Raw genomic sequence first — 18329 nt, forward strand, 5'->3', positions numbered from 1 at the left:
GAGGCCGGATTGTTTTTGTCTTCAGGAGTTCCGCGGTGGCCCAACTCCAATGTGGATCAGAAGTTTTCAGGCTTTCTCCTTAGGTCTGGATTCTTCTAAGAATGCTTTTGGCCTCAGGAACTTGGGTGTTGGACTGACCTGAGACCCTGGCCGTGGTCGTGCCACGCAGGAATGCAAAGTCAGATGGGGTGGGAATAAGCCCCACGATTTTCCAGGGAGTGTATTGAGTAGCTGGGTTGTACTGGATGCAAAGGATCAGGGAAAGGAAAGGTAAGCCTCGGAGCCCCAGAAAGAGGCTGGCGGGTGTTGCAGGACCAGGGAAGGAGAGAGAGGTGAGGGCGGGGCCAGGACCAGAAGCGGTGCTCCTGGAGCCCAAGAAAGGGACAGAGTTGGTCTGGGTCAGAAGGATCAGGAAGCAGTATTGGTTCCCCAGGTGTCTGGGGCCCCAAGACTAGGAATGACGCAGGGACCAAACTAGGAGTATAGAACGGCGGGAGGGATGGGAGGGTGAATGTGGCTTAGGGAGTCCCGGCGCGGAGAGCTGCGCTATAGACTTACCCCAAGATGCCCAGGGAAGCAGGGAGAGGTCAGGGCGGGGCCAGGTCCCGAAGCAGTGCTCCTGGAGCCCAAGGAAGGCACCAAGCTGGCCTGGGCGAAAAGGATCAGGAAGCAGCACCGGTTCCCCAGGTGATCTTAGACTTTTTACTTGGGGATTTCTGAACTTATTTTCACTTGGAGATTTTTCTGACTGAAACATTAGAAAGTATTAGGTATGGAGCTTAGTTTGTCTTCAATTGCTGTGACAAAACACTCTGACCTATACCAACTCTGGGAGGAAAGAGGTTATTTGGCTACAGCTCCCAGGTCACAGTTCATCATTAAGGGAGGCAAAGGTAGGAACTCAGGTTGGGAGCCTCGGTGCTGGAGCTGAAGCACAGGCCGTGGAATGCTGCTTACTGGCTTACTCCCCTGGTCCCTGCTCAGCTTGCTTTCTTAAATAATACAGAACAAACTGCTCAGGTGTGACACTGCCCACAGTGAGCTGAGCCAGCCCACATTCCTCAACAATCAAGAATATATTCCACTGGCATGGCCATAGGCCATTCCAATGGAGGCAATCCCCTAATTGAAGTTACCACTCCACAGGTGTGTCAAGGTTACAACTAAAGCTATCCAGCACATATGGTGTCTGTGTTGGGGCTTATGTACCTTTGTTTCTTCCTAAGTTTGAAAGCTTTATTTATCAGAACTCACCGCCCAAACTTTCCTAAGTATGTGACACATGTAATATGAAATGATGTTAGCATTAGACGACCTGGCTGTACCTAAAGAACAGCAGCCAATGTTCATTGTGTGGTGAGATTGAGATTTATGTTTGCTCTTATTTGGTTGTCTTTAGGCAACAAGAATTAATCATTTCAATCCGGGGTCATACAAAAGTGAAGTGTTTGGCCGTTTTCACCATGAAATTTAGTTTCATTTGGCCATGAAACTACAAGGACTAAACAGCTATGGATGACCAAAATAAATGTAGCTTGTCATTATTTAAGAGAAAGAGACACTATACTTGAAAACTTCAATTGTTTTTGTGGTTCTAGTTTCAGCACAATAATCCATGGAAATATGAATTGGGATTCCCCTCTTGTGTGACTTTTATGAACAAGCATCTACTCACCTCAGTTAGGGCATCAAAGACAAACCAAAGAATTGACTGCTCTCAAGTCTAGCTTGTGAACCAGGAGATTATGGGGACACGTAGAGGAGTACGGGTGACTCACGAGCAGATGCACAGCTGAGAAGCCCAGCCCTCATGGGTGAATGGCTAATTAAAGCTGAATCCCTGAGCTCTCTGCCCAAATTTTAGGCAGTTCAATACAGGGGGTTGTCTATCCTGCCAGAAACTGGAGACAGGCCTTGTGAAGCTTGTGAAGCTTTCTGAGTCTGGTTAGTTCCATGAGCTTCCTGAGCTGATGAATTTGGTTAATTACCTGAATCTCATGACAGTCCAGTGAGGGAAAGTCTTAGTTTGGTGGAAACGGTTTCATAACACTACTCCAGGTTTAAAATTCTCAATTAAGTTTTTTTTTTAATTTATACCACTTAATTAAAATACAAAAGTATTTTAGTATTTTTACAAATCTTGCTAGAGTTTGAGTAGTACCATCTGATTTCAGGAAAAGAGAACAATATTTCATTTCAGTTGTTTGAACAAATGACAATCACCCTGCTTTTGGATACCAGTTGTGGCATATCTAAATAGGTACATGTCTCTTGTTTATGTCTTTTAGCATCTCCCTCCATTAAGCTCTTGGTGGATGATCCTATAGTTGTAAATCCTGGAGAAGCCATAACATTAGTGTGTGTTACGACAGGAGGAGAGCCTGTGCCCTCCCTCACCTGGGTCAGGTCCTTTGGGACTCTGCCTGAAAAGATTGTTTTGAATGGAGGAACATTGACCATACCTGCCATCACCTCAGATGATGCTGGTACTTACAGCTGCATTGCCAATAATAATGTGGGAAACCCTGCAAAAAAGTCCACCAACATCATTGTAAGAGGTAAGTTTTCCTGGAGAAAAGCAAATACTGTTATGTTTGATTTAAGACTGTTTCCTTATATATTAACTTTATATTCCAAAAATAGTGAAAGTATTTCTAAGTAGTAAGATAGTATCTAAGTGGAACCTAAAAATCTTAAATTATAATGACAGTGCTTCAAATGTGAATAGAATAAATTTTACAAAATACAATAATACATTGACTTGTTCTTATAATATGTTATTAGTAAAACTTCATTAAATGTTGTATGGAACAATGAAGTATTCAGATTACATATTAGTTTAGACATTTAATAAAGTATCAGCTTGATGTTAAATAAATATTGAACCCCATTTATAGGAGGATTGCAAACTGTGGCCTTATATAGAGATTTGTACATGTACTCTTACACAAAAATTTATACTTCCATTTACTGAAAATAGAGTATGTTGACTGTCATGTAATGTGGTATTTAGCCAGTATAAAAGAGAGATGGAATTTTTAAAATATTATCTAGTCCTTTTGACTTAGCTTAATATGAAATATATAAAGACATTTGTATATAGTTTTGACAGACTGAAATTGAGGAAATACTTGGAAAAATAAGCAATAGAAATGACAAAGCTTATTTGAGGGATTGAAATAAGCTACAAGCCCCTCAGTTAGCAGTAACATAGATGCACCTGCGATAGCTACCATTTAGTATATTGACGCCTGTACACACTTCCATTATTGGAGGAGGTTCAGGACATTTAAAGAGGACCTAAAATGAGAACCTATCTTCTTGTCACAGTTCAGCTGACATGGTTCTGGTTAGGTGGTAGACCTGGACAATGATGCCTTTGAAGTTAATGGAGGCATTCACATGACCAAGAAGACCCTCTGCATATGCAAATGAAATTTATTTATGATGACAGATTATGATGTAGGCCAAACGTAATTGGGTCCATTGACATTAACATGTGTAGTTTTGTGGATATAGTGTGGTGATTTTAATGACAACAGTTATCTATCAGTTTCCAAATTATTAGAAATATTCTACTTGATAAGATTATACTCTTTAAATTCTGCGAGGTATTATAGTGTAAATTAAGATACTGTGATGAGTAAGTTCTTGGCCACAAAACTGTTGACCATAGAATATTCTATAATATAAAAAAAAAACCACTTTATGCATTGTGGCAAATAAAGCAGCTCCAATATAACTCTCATAATGCTTCTTTATGTGATTAAAACAACTGGATTCAGAAATCAAAATTTCAACCTTCTGTATTTGAATGTTAATATTAATGAATTGAGATTCCTTTTAAGCCTTGTTTTGTTGAACAACCACAGTCTATCATCTACCCCAATTGTTGTAAAAGGAAAGAAACAGGAAAAAACCTGTGTACAACCACCAGCATTTTTTTTTCATTCTTTTTGTTTGTTTGCTTTAAAAATGCCTATATTACAAAAGAGCTGTGAAATAATCTGTCAAATCTTGCCGTAGGGTTGAGATGAAAGTATTATAACACTGAGCCTAAAGTGTTGTGCATCCAGTGGTGAACTGTTTATTCTGTTATTTTATCAAAGAAAGGAGCTCACTTGAGAAAAATTATGAGTTCAATCTAGTTTTAGGGGTAAGACCATTGTGATACTGAATTATGAACACAGCCAAGAATGCCTACATTGCTCAGGTACCCTCCAGAAAGGACCAGCTGTGTGTGTGGCAATCTAGACTACCTCTACCCTACCTACAGACTTCATCTGCATCCTTACAGTGCAACATTTCCAACTGTAACACATCACCTAAAATTTTATTGATCTGATCTATAATTTCTTACTTATGCCTCTAATTTCTCTGAAATATACATTTGCATAAGCATATTGTGTTATTAGTGGGACTCCTCAGTAGCGGTATTCAAAGAATTCAACAAATTGAGTTGTGTGTAATCTTACTGAATATAATAGTAGCCTTGGTTAATGAGTACTACATTAAACTCGGGAGAAAACCTGCTAGAATAATATGAGGCATATGTGTTTTGTCCCTGGGCAAGAGAATCATTTAGGAGAAACAGATTTTATTCCTCTTTTTCTTTTCTAATCAATTATTCTCAAGTCTTCTGAATGTATAGACTTCTATAGGGCCTAGTTTAGCTGTATCATGGATCCAGTAACAAATAGGATGCTAGACTAAGTGCCTTTCATTCTTTGTATAACTAACATGGAATCCACAAGCCAGATTTCCGAGGAAGAACAAAGATGCATGAGTGCGTCAGTCTGTGAATAAATTTCTACACAGAAGAGAAGAGGGTTCAAATAGGGGTAAAACTCTAGAAACATTTCCCAAGTCTTCATTTGACCTTTTTAAAAAACAAAACCACTTTAAAACATATATGTAATGTATATATAATACATACTGGTTTTTATACATGATATCTCACTTCATAAATATACTGAGCTCAAACTGAGTATGAATTTCATGGTTGAAACCTGAACAGAATATTTGTGATTAAAGAAAAATGCCTTTTTATCTGATCCTTTCAAAATTTACAGTGATTGAGGCACATTTTTCCAAGTCATGAGAAGCGCAGTTGCCCAATATGTCTGAAAGAAAATTATTTTGATTTCTAGTCACATGCTGGGTGCTGAGCTCAGTGGACTCCACGCCCCTCCTAGATGATGCATTATTTTCATCTGAAGTTCTCTGTCGTGATTTACTGGGTTTAGAAATGCCCTCGCGTTTATTCTAGCCATTATTGAACAAGCACAAGTAATAACAAGATCAGTAAATTAGAATATTTTAGTGTATTGTGCCCCACTGCACTGGCTGCTCTTACAAAGCACCCAGGTTCAATTCCCAGCACCCACATGACAGCAAAAAACAATCAGTAACTCCAGTCCCCGCGGATCCAACACCCTCTTCTAACCTCTGCAGACACAGCTGCACTTACACACATGTAGGCAATACACTCATACACATAAAATAATAATAATAAGTAAAGGGCTGGAGAGATGACTCTGCGGTTAAGGGCACTGACTATTCTTGCAGAACACCGGGCTCGAATCCCATCCCAGCACCCACATGACGGCTAACAACTTTCCATCCTCGTCACCCTCTTCTGTCCTGTGTGGGCACTGCATGACATGGGTGCACTTACACACATGCAGGCATAACGCTCATACATATAAAATAAAATAAATAAAATTTAAAGTAAATAAGTAAAAACTTTTAAAAAGTCTCCAGCCAAAATTGTGACTTTATCCACTTTTATGTTCAGTTCTGTTACTTTTTGCTTCCTGTTAACTGTTTGTTTTCATTCTTGATGTGCAGGAGTGAGTGTGTGCCTGCATGTGTTCATTTAGAACTGCTATGTCTTTGGTGGCTGTTGATGTGTAAAGCCTCCCTCTGAATAGCCACTTTTCTCTATTCTAAATCTAGTTTATCTTATTAAGAGAGCCCTTCTTTTTTACCACTAATATTTGCATATTATAACTGTTCTTTTATCTTTGTTCCTTCTAACTTTTTATATTTGAATTGAGTTCCTAATCATTGATATTGGAGCTATATTTTGTTATCTTTTGCTACTCTGTTTTTAATGCTATATTCAGAGCATTACAGTACATGTAACTCTTGAAATGATAGCTCCTAAGGAGTTTAAATCTGCCACTTATTTGTGTTTTCCGTTTTCATCTGTTTCCGCTCCTGGTGCCTTTGTTCTGTCTTCTGGTGGACACCCTGACCATGAGGAGCTTCTGCTTCCTAAGTCGGGGAACCCATATCCCTTTCCATACTCCTCTTTAGGTTAGCATTGTGATCTGTCCACAGTGTTTCTGAGTGTACTCTCTTCTAGTTGCTTTTTGTAATGATTTTTCCAAGAGAATACCATGAAATATTTCAGCAATCTCAGTGTGTGTTTTGATGTGGTTTCTTTGCCTTGTTTTGATTTGTCTGACCCTATTAATCCTGTGGATTGCAGTCATGTAACTGGGAATTCCTCTTGGCAGTTTCTTAATTTTCCCATCCTTTTCTCCTCTCTTTCATCGATGCTATGTCTTCATTTCTGTTAGACCTTCTGCCAAGTTTCCTATTCCTTTGTCTTTTTCATAACTTTATTCTGTTCTGTGCCTGTCTATGCAATTCTTAATGCCTCATCTTCTCATTGACTCGTCTGGAATTTTGTTTCTAATTTTCAATGGAACACATGTACTGAGTTCATAGACTTATTGTATTTTCTCTATTTTAACATTTACATTTGATTCAGACATAATTTCCACTAGCCTGGTAAAGTTTTCCATCTCTTCATTTATTATTGCCCAGCATTTTATTTTCTTAAACATTTTAATCATAACTATTTTAATATTTTTATCTGGTAAATACAATGTGTTAATCATCTGTGGTCAATTGCTATTTTTTATTTTCTGAGAAATAATATTTTGTTAGGCAACTCAGAAAATGTCTCTGTGAATAAAGTTCTTAAAATGTGTAATGACCAGTTTAATTATCAGTTTGAAACAGTCCAGAATCACCTTCAATTCAAATCTAAGTAAGCAATTATCTAGATCAGGTTGGCCTACGGAAATGTCTATGGGGGATTGTCTTAAGCATTTTAACCGATGTGTAAAGACTTTCCCACTGTAGGTGGAAACATTCCTTAGGCAGGAAATCCTGAACTGCATGAGACTGGAGACAGTGAGATGAGCAAGGAGATGCAGGCACTCACTCTCCTACTATTCATGACTGGATGTGATTCTTGCTCCAAGTTCCTCCCTTGACCTCCCTGCACTGGTGGACTATAACCTGGAACTATGAGCTAAAATCTAAAATAAACCCTTCCTCTTCTAATTGGCTTTTGTTAGGGCATTTTGTTATAGGAACAAAATAGGAATTTAAGACACCACACAATCAAGAGTACTGGAGTTGGGATCATCAGACGTCACATAAATACCCCATAGGAATGGAAGCCTGTCTATCCTTCCATCGTCAGTGGGAAGGCACAGGCAGGGAATCCCAGAGCAGGTCAGCTAGCCAGACTAGCAGTATGGATGAGCTTCGTGTTCAGCTGAAAGACCCTGTCTCAATGAATTCAGTGGAGAACAATCAAGGAAGAATGCCAAAATCAACTTCAAGCCTTCCCTTGCCTATGTACATAAGTGTAACCTACCTTACATATGTGCCCATATGCATATACATAAGCATGCATACCACTCAAACATAAAAAAAGAAAACTATTTTTGTCACTTATTTCATATAAAATTTGTTCAAGACTTTTTCTTTCTTCAGAAATATTTCTTGGTTTTTCTTTTGTATTTATATTAGTGTGTCTTATAGAAAGTAGTTAGTCCATGTTTTCTGTCTTGATTCCCTTGAGTTGAGCAGATTAAAGGCTGGTTTGGCAATGTTATGGCTTGACACCAGTTTGTCCCATTCCTTGGACATCACTCTTCAGTTTTCCTATTAAATACTCTAGATTACTTGCTGGGGGATTTGCTTGGCTCTTTGGGCTCCTATGAAATGCCTGAAATAGGCAGATGACTTGCCAAAAAAGTAAATGTAACAGGTGAACTTTAAAAAGTCACTTTTAAAGTCTTAAGAGAGTCTGGAGAAATTGCTCAGTGATTAAGAGCACTGGATGCTCCTGCAGAAGACCAGAGTTTAAATCCCAGAACCCACATGGTAGCTAACAATCATCTGTAACTCCAGTTCCAGGGAATCCAACGCCCTCTTCTGATCTCTGTGGGAACTGCACAACACCACAGCATGGGTGCACTTACATGCATGCAGACATAACATTCCTATGCATAAAAGTAAAAAAATGTGAGTCTTAAGAAATTGTAGGTGAGCTAAGAGTAATAATAAAGTCAGAAACAGACACATGATTTAGTACTTTTAAACAATAGTGAATGAATTAAAGGAAGCTATCATTTGTACTTAAGTATTTTGAAAGACAATAGTGAAACAGAGAAAATTCAAATTTTACAAGCAAACTAAATATGAAGTACCTGTGTTCTGTAGACTGATTTTTTTCTGTGAAGTTTATTATTCTTTAAACTGCCATAGGAAAAAGAAATTTTTTATTTTTGAAAAACAAAAATGTAATATGGTATAAAATATAGAAAACCCGATGTAATTTCCTTTTAAAGGTGTAAACAGTTGCATAATTTTGTGATATGGAAATCAACAGCACACAAACAATAATTAGCAAATAGCTTAATCTTCAAACAAAGAATAGTTTAAATTGAACAATAAATGTATATTACTTTCAATATGTCTTAATTCAGGCACTGTGCACTAAATACAGTAATATGTATGCATTTCCCCAGTGATAATTTAGGAATTATGCAAGATTATTAGCTGATACATGATACAGTATTGTGTCTAAATTAATCATTTCATTTAACGGACAAGCCATTTCCAAAAACAAATTCACAGTGTACGCACTTCCTGACAAAACTGTATTGAGTTTTGTTTGTTGCTTCTTATTCATTGTTGGCTTCTGAGAGGACATTGTGTATAAATTCTCGTCCTAGTTTTCCTCACCCTAGCACAAAGACGCAAATGAAATGTAAGTTTAGAAATCACGTTAATGTGAATAAATAATGCATTATTTTGTAGAGTATTTCTGTGACATGATATTTAAAATATTACCTGACTAAAACTATTTGATTGCTATGACTTTGGTCTTAGAGACATCTTTTCTCATTTGCCTATGTTCATAGTTACAGATTAAAGATTCTATGCTGTAAACAAAGTAGAAATGAGCACCTGGAAAATGTCTGCCTTTAAAGGACAAAACATTTTTTTTTTAATGAGAAGGTTTTTGTGACGTTATAAAGAGCCCCAAACTAATATTGTTCCACTGATTTTTTTAAAAATCAATTTTAAGAATGAAGGCTTTGGTAGACAATGTACCATGCCAGAAATAGTTCAAATAAATGAGTTTCTGAAGTTCTGAAGATGAGGCCAGTAGGCTCTTGTGACAGAGAGGTGGATCGAAAGCTAGACCAGCATGGTGAGAAGGACATGTATCTAAGAATTACTGTGAAGATAACTATTTGAGGAATTTGAAAGAGCATAAGAGAAAAAAGTAGGGATATAGAAATGATTACTTTTAAAACACCTGAAACTCAAATACTTGGTAGAGTTAAGCAAGCTGTGGTGAAATAGGGATTAATGCAGAGAAAGAAATGAGCAGAGGGAGTGCAGACCAAGAGCAACCCAGGCAGGACGCTTTAGAGGCAGAACAAGGGAAGATCATTCTGACACAGGATGGAGGGAAGGAGGGATTAGATATTGATCAGGTCCACTTGATATGGAATTCTTTGGGCTTTTATACACAGTGCTGTTTCTCTCACCAAGGTGAATGGGAATGGCTTTGTCTTGACAGATCAGTAGGGTGAGGTGTGACATAGAGGGGGATGAAAACAGATTCTTGAGGGATAAGAGCACAGCGAAAGAGAGATATAAAGTATTGACGACCAAAGCCATTGTAGCATTTTAAACAGCCGGTGTTCCCCTTGTGCCTCAGTAAGAAACACAAGACAATTTGGAACTTTAATTATCATTAGTTCACAATAGTGGAGAGAATTTGTTTTTACTAGAAATACTGATTTAATCAATATATTTTTACCATATTTCTAATATTGTTATTGTAATACATGGTTAATTACTGCATTTTTGAATGGACCAATGACTGTCTTTGCCTTTTTTAATATATTTTTTGACTTTGCATTGAAATGAATTTGCATATTATTTTCAAAAACAAAAAAAATACCAAATCGCAACAAACTAACAAAGCCCAATAAGTAATGGGAGAAAATAAATAATAATTGATATGAAAAAAGAATGGATATCTCAAGATTCTCTTTATAAAATGTATTTTTAAATTAACAATAACAAAGCATGCTTCCCTATTAAAGTTAGATCTTCCAAAGATTTGGTTGGAGGAAAATTGATCTTGTGTCCTTCTACAAACTAGGAACTATAAAAATAGAATACATAACTTTTTAACTAGAAATCACTGAATTGAGCATGAATACCGTACAAATTTATTTTTGCTACTCTTAGGCTCTAAGACACTCAAGCTTTGGTTTAGAATTACTTTTTGTTCTCTCTGTAATGACAGGGACTCTGCCCAGCTAAGGTTTCCATTATATAATTGATGCTCAATAAGTAACAGTTTAATTGAATTAGAAAACTTGCAAACCTTCACCTTGCTATAGCTTCCTCACTCTATCTTATTAAATTCTAGAATCACTGTAAGTAGAAATAAGGGGGAAACAACAGCTAACCCCAATAATATGGTAAATTTGACAACATTCATCTTTTGCCAACACAACCTCAAACCCCTTATTATTGGCATTGTTACAGATTTAAATTTAATAAATATTTTTCTAAGAAAAAAATGCATTGAAAGGGATAAATTTTCTTTCCTTATCAATAAAATTCATCACCAGATTTTAAATGGTACCAGAACTTGTACATATTTTCATATTTGGTTGCCTGCATTTCATAATTATGTGTCAATTTCTACCTCAAGAATTAAATAAAAGGGGAGAATATTTAATAAACACATAATTCCATGGTGATCTACTCTATAATCTAAAATATTAAGCTCATGAAACTTTATCAGTGCTTAGGTTCTTCTCCAGTTAGCAAAGAAACACATTAGAAAGATGAACACAAGTGAATATTTGGATTAAGTTTTTGAGCACTAGTCTCTCAGTCTGATGAAGTAGCAGTCCGTAATTCTCTAATCATTCATTATCTTACTTTGTGCCTTCTTTATATAGCAAAAAATAATCATCCGAACAGTCTAAAAATTATATAGGGTACTTCATTAAGGAAATATTTTAAGGGAAGATTTAGTAACCGTTGAAGTTCAGATGCCCCCCCGACTCCCTCCCTCACTCCCCATCTCCCCTTTTCTCCGTCTTTCCATATTTTATTTCTTCGTTTGTATGTGAATGTGAAGGACTTGAACTCATAAAGAACAGACCACTGTTCACCAGGGACAGCTGCAGGTGATGACTGAGAAATAAGTCAAGTGACACAAAATTTCAACTGGATTTCTTTGAGGATGCATGCCCATTTTTTTAAGATACTCAGAATTATCTTTTTAAAAAGTTTGGTTTAGAAGAATAGAAGTAAAGCTGCAAAGGTGAAACAGGTTCAGAAGGGTCAAAGTTAGTGCTAATGACTTCAGTGAACTGTAAGTTTTTTGGTCATTTTGTTTTGGATTTTATTTGTTTTGGTACTGGGTCTTGAACATGCTAGTCAAACATTTTTCTGGGGCCATGAAGCCTGGATAAGAAGGACTGCTGAGATTAACTCATGCCAACAGTTACAGATACTTCAAGAGTGGAAATATCACATTTGCCATAATGAACAGGCATCGAGTCTTTCTCAAAAGTTTACTTTTGAAATGTTTTATTTTCCTAGAGATATATAATACAAGAACTTCTAATTCAGATTTTATCTTAATAATTTATGAAAGAATTTCAAAAGGAAAGAAAAGACTCTGGGTTTTACTTTCCTCAAATCTACACTGGATTTATAATTCTAAGTGTTGGCATATCCTTTAGCATGCTCCCATTCTAAAGAATAGCTATTTCCTCAGAACTCAACAAACTTAGACTACCTTGAGCTCAGTGAGATTTTATCTTCACAGCTTTTAGGGAAGCTGTATCAGCTTGACAGACTATGAGACTGTCATCTTGGATTAGTTTTCTTTATTTACCTGTCAAGGAATAGCACATCAGTTACTGCTGCTCAGTACCTTTTAGAGCCTTGTTTCAAAAGATGAGCTATGTGGAGGGCAGCATGTGGGCTGTGTTTTCAGCTCTCCTCTGGGTCACTAGTTCTGATGCTGAGCTGCGAATCAGAGTCTTTGTTGTACAATGAAAGTGCAGATCACCAAACTTGAACCTGCCATTCTTGGAATCACTGGGGTGTGTGACTCTTGGTGTAGTCTGATGTTGACTTTCCTCCACGTGCTCAGTGCATCATCACCCAGTCTATCCTGTAATGTTACCTTCTTCCCTCTTTGCTGAATTTCCCTTGGCTGTGGGTTTTAACCAGTGGGCAGTGTTTTAATAAACAGTCCTCCCAATTAGCATTTATTTGGTGTTAAATGTGTTCATAGTTTTTTTACTGCTTTACATTACGATATTTTTCTGAGGATTATAGAAATTGTTTTTATTTTTTTCCACAACATTTTTGTTTACACAGTGTAACTATGGTCAATTCAATAATTGAATTTATTTTGTCTACTAAAATGCTTTGTGTGAAACCTTCAGCCTACGTTGCTCATAAATTAATGTATAAAAATTTATTGTATTTATTTTCTGCATCAACTTCATTTCTGGCTTATTTTCTTAATTTGATATTATTATTTCTTCTGTGGTACTTTTTACTATGAATTATTAACATTAAATAAAGTCTGTCAAATCTTTGATTGGACATAAAGAGAGAAAAATAAATGAGCTGCAGTCTCTGATATAGGTTAAGGTCTATGATACTAGAATGTACAGAGTAATGTCATAAATACATGCCAGTCATTCAAGGCTCAAGGGAAACCAAATGAAATACAATAAATATTAAAAGTAGCAATGTAACTCTGCCAAGACATGTGACCACACATGATTTATGGATTTCTTTCACCAAAAAGAAAAGGAAAAATTCAGAGAGAGCAAGCTTGTATGAATCCCATCATGACAAGGAGGAATAAATAAAGGAATAAAGTGGCAGCAAACAAACAGAGGCCAGAAATTTAAAAAAACATGTCTTCAGTGAAGAAAAAATAATTTCAAATACACCGAGAAGGAACCTTAATACCAAACTATCTAGATCAGTATAATAAATGTATACAGTACTGCCTCTAAATGTGTAATCAATTAAATTTGTGGTTTAAAAATGATTCACAATACCTGCCAGTGAGACATGTTTGAATTTTGCTGAAAAGTCCTATTAAGTGAATAATATTTATTTGTAAAAAATAAATAAATGATTGAGGGAGCTGCAGAGATAACTCAGCAGTTAGGAGAACTGGCTGCTCTTGCCAAAGACCTGGGTCCGAATCCCACCACCCACATGACACCTAACAGCCATTCATAACTCTAGTACCAGGGGATCTGACACCCTCTTCTGTCCTCTGTGAGCACAACACAACATCGGTGCACTTGCACACATGCAGACATAATACTCATACGCATAAAATAAAAATAAATTAATAAAACATTTCTAATTAAAAAAATGGTTGCGTATAATTGTGCAGAAGTCTCCTTAAACAGGCAGTTAAGAAGATGTTTTCTGGGTCAGCCAAATTTCTATTGGTGCTCTGTATTCATATCTTGAATGGTAAAAGTAAAACCAAACATAGGAAACTAAGATATTAAGTTTCACTCTTTCCCCTAAGCCAAGGAACTAGATTCTGGAGGATTATTCTGGGACACACTTTAGAATAATAGCTTTTTTTTTTTTTTTTGTCTTTTTGAGACAGGGTCTCCCTGTAGCTCCAGCTGTTCTGGAACTCTCTATGTAGACCAGGCCGGCCTTGAACTCACAGAGATCCACCTACCTCTGCCTCCCAAGTGCTAGGATTAAAGGCGTGTGCTACCACACCTGCAATAGCTTTATAAATTCTGATTGGCTTGATCCTGTTTCATGTTGAATTCCAGATAAAGGCATCTTTCCATGTAATATGACCTCTGACATGTACTTCTTCTGTTATGCTACATTTATAGATAACATACATAGTTAAAAAAAGAGGTTCAGATTGATGTTTAGAAAAGTAGTCTCTCCTGAGACTACAAATATATTAATACACATATACACATGCATTGGAATATACTCCACCCTGATGAAGCATCACATTGTACTTCTGCCAGAACCATTTACATATGTTAATTGATTTGACTGAGTTTTCATAAAATTACATATGACCACATATTTTATTAAAATGGAATGAAACTGCGTAAAATTATGGCTATTGCCGGGTGGCGCACCCCTTTAATCACAGCACTTGGGAGGCAGAAGCAGGCAGATCTTAATGAGTTCGAGGCCAGCCTGGTCAACATAGTGAGTTCCAGGACAGCTGGGCTACAGGGAGACCCTGCCTCAAAAAAAAAAAAAGACAAAAAAATTATGGCTATCGATGAAAAGTTAAATATGTTGTATATTAGATGATCCCATATTTGGGTTCTTTCTTTGAAATACCTAGATAATTGTTAACACAGAACACTGCAAATTTTTGTTTATTCAAATGAGTTGTTTTGCCAGAAGGACCAATCAGGTGTTGTAGTAAGGAGAATATTCTGCAGAAGAGTAGAAGATTGTGAGGAACAGCTCACAAACAACGCCTGATGTTCAGACTTCTTCACCAACTATTTCCACTCCACATGGAGTGTTCATCTATTTACTTGAAATATATTTGATTGATAAAGTTAGTTTCCAAACCTAGCTTTACCTGCTATTTTTTGAATCTTATGTCAGTATTTGAGGATGATTTTTCTGGTTAATAATTTTCAAAATGACATAAGAAGTAATTTTAGTGTAACATAAGAATAATCAGCTGGAGATGTAAAACATAATCTTCGGTATTGTCATTGACAAGACACATTTCAAAACTGTGGGTATTCATAACACAAATCTGTTAGTTTTTATCAGCTTATCAAGCAACTTCTTTAGAAATAGGAACAGAACAAGGAATCCCCATATATAACCTTTAGTTTAATTATTAGTTTATATTTCTCTACTTCCTATATTATATACATATATATGTTTTTGTATATGAGTCTTATGGGCCATTTGATAAATTTGAGATATAGCACCTTTTACACAAAATCTTTCAGTAAACATTTCCCATATAACCATGTACAGTTATTAAATGTAGAAATTTTATTTTAACGTAATACTGTGCCATCTACAGCCCATATTCAGAATTTCTCCATTATCTCACAATTGACCAAATTTGTCCTTGCTGATCTGTAGGTCATGACTGCCAATTTGCTGTCTCCTTGGAAATAGCTTCAGATATGTGCCCTGTGGACAAAGTATCTACAAGTTCTTGCTCTGTTCTTTCTTTTATAAAATTAAAAATATTATTTTATGCATATGTGTCTTTAGCCTGCATGCAAGTAACTCTATCAAGTGCATGCAATGCCTGCAGAGGCCGGAAGGGAGCATTAGACCTCATGGAATTAAAGTTGTGGAAGGCTGATAGCTGCTGGGAATCGAACCCCAGTCCTCTGCAAGAGCAGATAGTGCTCTTAACTTCTGAGCTATCTCTGCAACCCCTCCACTGTGGTTTTCTTTATCACGGGTCTATATGATGTGACAACTCATTTTTGTAAGAGCATATACTCTGAGAAAGACAGAAATATATATCACCTCTGTTTTCAGAAAGCTTGAGAGTTCAGAGAATAGAAAGTATTTTAAAATAGTAGTTACATGGAAAATTGTTTTCTGACAAACAGAAGTTGTAGAAAGTGTCAGTCTAGTACTTGAAGTGGGATCTCTGCTGGGTAACTGAATCAGACTGGGGCACACATGCTAGGTAAGTGAAGCAGCAATGGAAAATTATGAGAAGCTAAAAATAGTAAGGAACTAAGCAGGAAAAGACAGAGTGCATTGTTCCAGAAAGAAAGAAAGAAAGAAAGAAAGAAAGAAAGAAAGAAAGAAAGAAAGAAAGGAAGAAAGGAAGGAAGGAAAAGGAAAAAAAAGGCAAGAAAGAAAGAAAGAAAGAAAGAAAGAAAGAAAGAGCCATCATGTCTTAAACATGGAGATAAAGGGATATTTCATTATAATACACAAGCTCTGAAGCACTGTACCACACAAAGCCCCAGCAGGTGGTTGGAAACAAGTAGCTGTATCTTAGTGCTTAGACCTTGAGTTTTTACTAAAGTGGCAACTGCTCTAAGACAGAAATAATGGTGCAAAAAGAACTTCTGGAAATAGGCAGGGATGAGACAAGGAGAGCCCAGCTTCAGACACAAGATTCAGTCTTGGAGCTAGAACCAAAAGGTCAGTATGAACTGAACATAGCAAACACAATGGAGAATCTGACCTTTGGAACTTCTCCTTCCTCAAAGCACCAGAAGAGTTCCTTATCTACTGGGAATTAAAACCATGGGAAAGAGATAAAGAATTTGAGTAAAGCTTTCTGTGTATTTTTGGATTTGGTGAATGTATTTTTAATGAATGAGGAGCTTATATTCATGTGTCTACATAAATTGGAAAGACTTTGCCGTAAGGGGAGAATTTAAGAGAAAGAGGAGATGATGATGCAGACCTAGATTTGACTTCAGGAGCACAATTGAAGGAGTCAACCCTGGCAGAGGGACAGACCCTATGTCTTTAACAAGGAGATGGAAATAAATCTTTGAAATTACAAAGAAGTACTTTTTGTGGTGACTTAAACGAGTTTACCAGTTAGTAAAAGCTGGACTAGACGCAATTGTGGCAAAGGTAAGAACTTGTCGGTAATCACATCAGGCTGCTACCCCTCGAAGGTCAGTCTGCATCTAGGTGTCTTCCTTTGGCCCCTGAATTCTCAGGAACCCCCAGACGCATGCCATTTCTGTGATCCTTACATAATAACTAGTTTTCACTTGTTTAAATAGTTCCTCTCATAACACTAAGCACCCTCAGTCCCAGTATCTTGTATAATTATTCATCCTCTCCTTCACTAGCCTCGTTGTAGCCTTAGCAGCAAGAATTCTGATAGACCCGCCGTGAGTGCTCAGGAAACACCGACACACACTTCTTATTTCTTTTATGTTGCACCAGCATGCTCAGATCTTCATGGATCTGCTCCTCATTCGATTGTCTCTTCCATTTTCAGTCTTGGCTTCATCTACCCCAGTTGAAGCAGCACCTTTAACAGATGCCACCACCACCACCACCACCACCATGAACAACCTTTCTAGGCCATTTTCATGGAATATAAGCTTGCACATTGCTTCCCTTCCATTTATCCTTTGATTAAAATTAAGCCTGAACCACTCTGCACCTGGTCCTCATTCATCTGGTGTAAGTAGCTCTCTTGAGGAACAGACTGACAATTTGCCTTGTATATTGCACGGTCTTGATCACTGTAGGAATGTTGAAAAAAGGTGTAAATTGGGATCTTACTATTGATGAATCTGTCTTTTACTAAATAATAGTTTTGTGAAACTTGCCTCAAGTTTTGGTTATACAGTAAGATACATTAATTTTTGTGCACTCATCATGCTGTTTTATCACTCATATTTTTGGAGCTGTTTCTTGAGAATGTTCCGAGTATTATAATCAGGAAAACATATTCTTAAGGGCCATACAGAGCAAAAAGATATGCCCCGGCACATTTTTAGTGTGAGTCTCAACAACCTGATAATCCATGAGTATGTTGATGTCCTGCCTCCCTTTCTGGTGAACCTGAGGTTTTAAAGAATGACAGAATAGCTGTTTCCTAAAGCCAAGGTTCTCAAACTGGACAGCATATCAGACTTGCAGAAGGCTTGGCAGAGGATCTGTTCTTGGGAACAATCAAGAACTCTCCAACAAGTTCTGGGTGGTGCTGCTGCTGATGGACCTTGGAAACACCTGAGAGCCACTACTGAGAATTGCAGATATCGTCCTTTGATTTCTTAAAGGAGCAAGAATTTAATTGATTATTGACATTAAAACTTAATGAGTTCAAGTCCTCCAACACAAAAGTCATTGATTTAAATAGTTTTATTGTACCAATAAAATGACATTTTCAGACACTGTAAATAATGCAAATATTTAATGTGGGGCAATTATGAAAATATTTTTCCTTGAAATACCCACAG

General features: G+C 36.9%; 1 protein-coding gene across 3 annotated transcripts in view; it reads left to right on the forward strand.

Annotated features, from left to right (window-relative positions):
- Nucleotides 1–18329, forward strand: part of Mdga2 (MAM domain containing glycosylphosphatidylinositol anchor 2) — an 899633-nt gene that overhangs the window by 620863 nt on the left and 260441 nt on the right. For all 3 annotated transcript variants that reach the window (XM_008829871.3, XM_029561983.1, XM_029561984.1), the window contains one exon: nt 2289–2558. In XM_008829871.3, the coding sequence (XP_008828093.1) occupies nt 2289–2558 (270 nt within the window). The remainder of the gene's footprint in view (nt 1–2288; nt 2559–18329) is intronic.

This window comes from Nannospalax galili, unplaced genomic scaffold (assembly GCF_000622305.1).
Source record: "Nannospalax galili isolate Female #2095 unplaced genomic scaffold, S.galili_v1.0 scaffold253, whole genome shotgun sequence".
NCBI classification, from domain to species: domain Eukaryota; kingdom Metazoa; phylum Chordata; class Mammalia; order Rodentia; family Spalacidae; genus Nannospalax; species Nannospalax galili.